General features: G+C 45.4%; 1 protein-coding gene across 1 annotated transcript; it reads right to left on the reverse strand.

Moving 5' to 3' along the window:
* Positions 1-320: 320 nt before the first annotated feature.
* LOC104304551 (tubulin alpha-3 chain) lies at positions 321-4,041 on the reverse strand. The gene is made up of 4 exons (XM_009905309.2): positions 3,906-4,041; positions 3,234-3,382; positions 1,345-2,025; positions 321-617 (listed from the first exon to the last, which is right to left on the reverse strand). Exons 1-4 carry the CDS (start codon positions 4,024-4,026, stop codon positions 321-323), a joined length of 1,248 nt encoding a protein of 415 aa, XP_009903611.1. The 5' UTR covers positions 4,027-4,041.
* Positions 4,042-7,136: the final 3,095 nt, after the last annotated feature.

Here is a 7,136-nt window from a genome sequence, read left to right on the forward strand (position 1 = left end):
ATAGAACCTTAAAACTTTATTTAAAAACAGTAAAATAAGTGAACAGAGTTCTGCATTTTTTTAATACTATTTTTTCAGACTTTGGTTTTCTAATATTCATATTCTAATTCAAATTCTGCTTCTACTGAGTCTACATCAACTTCTTTCTGATCTCCTTCAAGGGCAGCCAGATCTTCCCAAGCTGCAGAAAATTCTCCTTCCTCCATTTCTTCCCAAACACACAAATAAACAAAAGCGTTTATTTCAAAACAATCGAACAAGTGAACAAGGTTCTGCATTTCTTTCTTATGCTTAAATAAGTATTTTCAAACTTCAGTTTTCTAGTATTCATTTTCTTCTTCAGCCTCTGCTTCTACTGAGTCTATGCCAACTTCTTCATAATCTTTCTCAAGGGCAGCCAGATCTTCTCGAGCTTCAGAAAATTCTCCTTCCTCCATGCCTTCCCCAACATACCAGTGCACAAAGGCACGCTTGGCATACATGAGATCGAATTTGTGGTCAAGGCGAGCCCACGCTTCAGCAATGGCAGTGGTGTTACTCAGCATGCACACAGCCCGCTGCACCTTTGCGAGGTCACCACCTGGCACCACAGTTGGAGGCTGGTAGTTAATGCCCACCTTCAAGAAAACAGATGAAAACTTTCCTTACGAGCACTAAGGCTTAAAGACTTATTTCTGTTAACAATCAAAAAATCTCCCTGGTTATGAACAGATAAAACAGTTCATGGTTATTTTGCACTTCAACAAAATCCCCCCGTACTCAGAAGTGGTGAGGCCACACCTGAAGTACTGGGTTCAGTTTTGGGGCTCTCACTCAAGAAAGACACTAAAAAGGGCAACAAAACTAGTAAAGGCTCTGGAGAACAGGTCTTGTGAAGAGTGGGTGATGGAACTGGGCTTAGTTTGGAGAAAGGGAAGCTGAAGGTAGACCTTCTTGCTCTCTACAACTACCTGAAATGGGATTTGACCCAGGTGGGGGCTGGTCTCTTCCCCCAGTAACTTGCAGCAGGGGAGATTTAGATTGGATATTAGATGAAAGATCTTCACTGAAAGTGTTATCCACTGGTATATGTTCCCCAGGGAGGCAGTTGTATCCCCATCCCTGGAAGTATTTAACAGATGCATAGATGTGGTACTAGGACATGGTTTAGCACCAGACCTGGTAGAGTTAGATAATGGTTGGACTTGATCTTAAAGATCTTTTCCAACCCAAACAGTTGCAGGATTCCATTCTATGAAAATGTTTGCTGGGGACATTGTGGCACTGTAGGATGACTGCTGCCTCTGAGTACTGCACAATCTCTGGTAATTCAAACATCAGGCATTGCAAAAGCAGTGTAAGTACCTTGAATCCAGTTGGGCACCAGTCCACAAACTGAATAGTACGTTTAGTTTTGATGGTTGCAATAGCTGCATTGACGTCTTTGGGAACAACGTCACCTCGATACAGCATGCAGCAGGCCATGTACTTGCCGTGGCGAGGGTCACATTTCACCATCTGGTTGGCTGGTTCGAAACAAGCGTTGGTGATTTCAGCCACAGATAACTGCTCATGGTAGGCTTTTTCAGCTGAGATGACAGGGGCGTATGTTACCAGGGGGAAATGGATTCGTGGGTATGGAACAAGGTTGGTTTGGAATTCTGTCAGATCTACATTGAGGGCTCCATCAAAACGCAGTGAAGCAGTGATGGATGAAACAATTTGCCCAATTAATCGGTTTAAATTGGTATAAGTGGGACGCTCAATGTCAAGGTTACGACGACATATATCGTAAATGGCTTCATTATCTACCATGAAGGCACAGTCAGAATGCTCTAATGTGGTGTGGGTGGTGAGAATTGAGTTGTAGGGTTCAACAACAGCAGTGGAAACCTGTGGTGCAGGGTAAATGGCAAACTCCAGTTTAGATTTTTTGCCGTAGTCAACAGAGAGCCTTTCCATGAGCAGAGATGCAAACCCTGAGCCAGTGCCTCCTCCAAAACTGTGGAAGATAAGGAAACCTTGCAGCCCTGTGCACAGATCAGCCTATAATGGATGACAAGACATGGGAGGGGAAAAAAGAAGTTATTATTTTGGAGAGAGCAATACTAGAATAATAATTCCAAAGCATTTCTTTCTTAAGTTTCTTAAGGTCAGCAACGTGGACAGTGGGATCAAGGCACCCACAGCAAGCTTGCTGACAACACTAAGCTGTGTGGTATGGTTGACATGCTGGAGGAAAGGGGAAGCCATCCAGAGGGACCATGACAGGCTTCAGAGGTGAGCCCACGCTAACCTCAGGAAGTTCTACAAAGCCAAATCTAAGGTCCTGCACCTTGACTGGGGCAATCCCAAACACAAACACAGACTTGGCAGAGAATGATTAGAGAGCAGTCCTGAGGAGAAGGTCTTTGGTTAAGAATCTCCATTGAGCCAGCAATGTGCACTTGCAGCCCAGAAAGCCAACCAAAACCTCAGCTGCATTCATTCTATGATTCTATGATTCTTAGTTTTAGATTGCTAAAATAAAAAACCAGCCCAGCATTCTTGAGAGATGGTCTTCCTTTTCACTTGTCCTTTTACTCAAAAGGACCAGTGCCTCTGCATGACTTTCTCTGAATAGGAATATTTTAATATTTAAAAATTGCTATATAAGGGCAAGAGCAGCTCTGTGTCACTGAGACAAGTTACAGCTTTAGAATCTGTTCGTGTTCCCCTTCTAGCTTTCAGCAAGTATCAATTAGATGCTGAAAACAATTAGTTTTGTAACTTTAAACAGACAATTTCACTTTGAATCATACCACTTCGAATCATCATTGTTTCTTACAAACAACGTTAAGATTAAAAAAGCATCTACAGGAGTAAGATAAATTGCAAAGCATTCAACCAAAACCTGAGGTTTGGGGTACCAGAAATATTTTGCCTGACTCATAAAGAGGTAATTCAAACTAAAAATAACAAACCAAAAAGTGTAACAGCATTGTTACATTTCTTTAAGGCCTTCAGAATATGTTTTAGGTATCTTTCAAATGCTTTCAAATAATGGTATTTCAGAGCCTAAAAAAAAATGTTTAAGTTTTACTGACTGTATTTTTATTCAACTTGTTGGGGAACAAGGATGCAAAACTTTTGGTTTAAATTAACAATCAAGTATGCACAAAAATCTTATGGAAAGCCAGAGCAAACCATCACCATGGGTGGCTGTAGAGCCCTATCAATTACTCTAACTACCAACTGGCAGCATGGATTCTTACCACTTTGCGAGTGCGGTCTAGCACCAGATCAACAATCTCTTTTCCAATGGTATAATGGCCTCTGGCATAATTATTGGCTGCATCTTCTTTCCCAGTAATGAGTTGCTCAGGATGGAACAACTGCCTGTATGTGCCTGTACGTACTTCATCTACAACAAAAAAACAAAATACCACAACATAAATTTGATCTGTTCAGATCCCACGTGCTGCCTTGTGACTATACACCAAGCGCACGTGTCAAAAGAGTGCACAAAGCATACCTGACTATAAGCAGCTTGTCTGACTAGCCTAAAAATATGGCATAACTTCAGCCTTTTGTTTAGGAGGAAACACCAGGCACTCAGAAAGCAGTATTTATACTGAAGAACAAAGCGGTCACTCAGAGAATGACATGACAGGTATAGACAAGATTCTGGGTAGCAATTAAACAAAGCTCTGGATGCTGTACAGCAATTTAGAAAGATCATCTAGACCGCAAAAAAAAAAAGTTCTGTTATTTTCCAAATGTTACCAGTAGACCGTTATTTAATTTTGTTCACATAACAATAAACTCAAACATCAAAAGAGCATCCAGACACACTCTGTTTAAAATCTATAGTGGTCTAATTAAATGAAGAAGACCCTAGAGGAGCTTTGCATTTGCACTAAAGATATTTAATGTTGCATACGTACCAACTACGGTTGGCTCTAAGTCCACAAATACTGCTCTGGGAACATGTTTACCAGCTCCTGTCTCACTGAAGAAAGTGTTAAATGAATCATCTCCACCTCCAATAGTTTTGTCGCTAGGCATTTGGCCATCAGGCTGGATTCCATGTTCAAGACAATACAATTCCCAACATGCATTGCCAATCTGAACACCAGCCTGACCCACGTGAATCGATATGCATTCACGCTGCAAAGTAAAAGCAGAACAATAATGAGATATTTGTTGTCATAATGACAAGCTAGCATCCTTGTATATTTCCTTGTGATCTTTCTCTGCTGCACTATTCCTTGGTTAAAACTGAGTGACAATTTAACTGATCAAACTGTCTGCCACTGGTTGACCTGGACTGACTTTGAGACTAATGGAAGATCTTAAGGACAACATAGTCTCCGTGACCATATAGGGCGAGTAGATTCATCATCCCTTACCATGTTGCACATGTATCTCTAATATTCTGTCTTGTCTCACTTTCACCTTCCTTTAGTTTTGGAAGATTTTTTTTTTCTATAATATCCCAAATTTCCTTGATTTGTTGCCAAATCAGGTACTGGGTAACTGTTGGAAGAATCTTTCCTGCATGGGAACCCAGGACCACAAACCCACGTTTTCCATGGTAATAAGCATAGAGGTACCTAGGTCCTGGTAATTCATACACATTTGAGTTCCTCCTGGAAATCATCTGAGATTCCCAGTTGTATGTCATCTGTCCACTTTCAGCCAACTCCTTTGACTCTAAGCAACTGTGCCATGTGTTTAATCTCTCAGTACCACAATTTTGCTGTACACTTGAGATGGAAATAAAGATGGTTTTCTAGCTTACTGTAACAGTGCATCTAAGAAAAAAATGGAGTTGCAAAAGAAAACAGCGTGTCTGGGCTACTCTTTCCTGTTCTTTTGATAGCTTTATCAAAACTTGTACCACAGAATCTAGAATTGCTTAGGCTGGAAAATACCTTTCAGATCATCAAGTCCAACCATTAACCTATTACTGCCAGGGCACCTCTAAACCACATCTCCACATACCTCCAGGGATTGTGACTCGATCACTTCTCTGGGCAGCCTGTTCCAACGCTTAGCAACCCTTTTGGTGATGAAGTATTTCCTAATGTCCAGCCTAAACCTCCCCTGGTGCAACCTGAAGCCATTTCCTTTAGTCCTGTTGCTTATTACTTGGAAAGATAAACGGATCCCCACCTCGCTCCAACCTCCTTTTCAGATACGTCAGATACCGTGCTTTAATTCCCACCCCTGTGGTACTGTGCGAAGCCTTTTGCCATCGAGACTAACTCTGTGCCTATTTCCGTGGCACCAAGCTCCCAGGCATTCCACCCCACCCGCTGCCCAGGCTTGTGACCACCAGCCCACCCTCATCGCCGCCGCCAGCGGCAACTAGCCACCACTAGCTCTGCCCCTCCGGCCTCGCCATTGGCTCTCAGCCAAGCTCCCCTCCTCTGCTTGGCTCCGCCACGCCTCGGCAGCCGCATGCCCCGAACCCCAGAAGCGGCGGCCGGGCCGTTTGGCTGCGGCCGCGCTCCTTCGCGCTTTCTCGTTGGTACCGGGCTTGGCCTCGGGCTCCAGCCCGCCCCGCACCTCTGCGCGCCGGAAGCGGCCGCTAGCCACAGGCTACCGTCGCTTTTCGACAGGTTTCGTCCTACCGGCCGCTGGCCGGTTTCGACGCCTAGCCTCCCCTGAACGCTTAATTCCCTCCTTCTCCTCAACTCTCCTCTCACTGCTACTGCGGCACTTGGTGTGGAGGCAGCCTGCCGGTCCTGCCGCGGCACAGGCGGTCATAAGCTCCCCGGCCTGGAGCACTCCCAAACACCTTTCCTCCCTCTCCCATATCCTTCTTCTCCAGCCATTAGGATCCCATTCCCCACCATGATTTCCTCGCTCCTCTGAGGGACTCCGGCTGTGCCGCACCACGTCCGCCGCCGCCCGTCACACGGCACCAACTGACGACGGCCAACCGCTTCCCGACCCCGTCAAGTGCTACCAACTGCCGACGGCCAACCGCCTCCAGACTCCGTCCAACGGCACCAACTGCCCACGGCCAACCGCCACTAGCTGCTCGCCCTTGCGCCCTGTGGCCTCATTGGCTGTTACCTGGGCGGGCTGGAGGTGAGCGGAGGGCGCTGATTGGCTGCGAGTGCTCTTTTCGCCACCTGGGGCGATGATTGACACTTGGAAGCCCAGAATGGGTGAGAAGGGACCTTCAACGGTCATCTAGTCCAAACCCTTGCAGTGAGCAGGGACATCTTCAATGAGATCAGGTTGCTGAGAGCCCCGGCCAACTTGACCTGGAATGTTTCCAGGCACGGGGACATCTATCACCTCTCTGGGCAACCTGTGCCACTCTTTCATCACCTTTGTTGTAAAGCATGTCATCCTTGTATCTAATTTAAATCTCCCAGGTTTTAGTTTAAAGTCATCACACCCTTGTCCTGCCACATCAGGTCCTGCTAAAAAGTCTGTCCCCATCTTTCTTATAAGACCCCATTTAGAATAGAATAGAATAGAATAGAATAGAATAGAATAGAATAGAATAGAATAGGATTAACCAGGTTGGAAGAGACCTTCGAGGTCATTGAGTCCAACCTATCAACCAACACTATCTAATCAACTAAACCATAGAACCAAGTGCCCCATCCACTCTCTCCCTAAACACCTCCAGTGATGGTGACTCCACCACCTCCCTGAGCAGCCCATTCCAATGACCAATCACTCTTTCTATGAAGAACTTTTTCCTAACATCCAGCCTAAACCTCCCCTGGTGCAGCTTGAGACTCTGTCCTCTTGTTCTGGTGCTGGTTGCCTGGGAGAAGAGACCAACCCCCACCATTTAGTACTAAAAGGCTGCAACAAGGTCTCACCAGAGCCTTCTCCAGGCTGAACAATCCAAACACTTTCAGCTGTTTTTCATAGGAGATGTCTTATGGCCCTCTAACCATTTTTGTGGCCTTCTCTGGACTTGCTCCAACGGGTCCTGAGCTGGACACAGCACTGCAGGTGGGTTCTCACCAGAGTGGAGCAGAGGAACAGAATCAGCTCTCTTGACCTGCTGGCCACACTGCTTTAGATGCATCCCAAGATACAGCTGGCATTATGGGCTGTGAGTGCACATAGCTGGCTCATGTCCTGCTTTTCATTCAGCAGCACCTCCAAATTTTTCTTCATAGGGCTGTCCTCCATATCTT

Source organism: Dryobates pubescens, chromosome 3 (genome assembly GCF_014839835.1).
Source record: "Dryobates pubescens isolate bDryPub1 chromosome 3, bDryPub1.pri, whole genome shotgun sequence".
NCBI classification, from domain to species: domain Eukaryota; kingdom Metazoa; phylum Chordata; class Aves; order Piciformes; family Picidae; genus Dryobates; species Dryobates pubescens.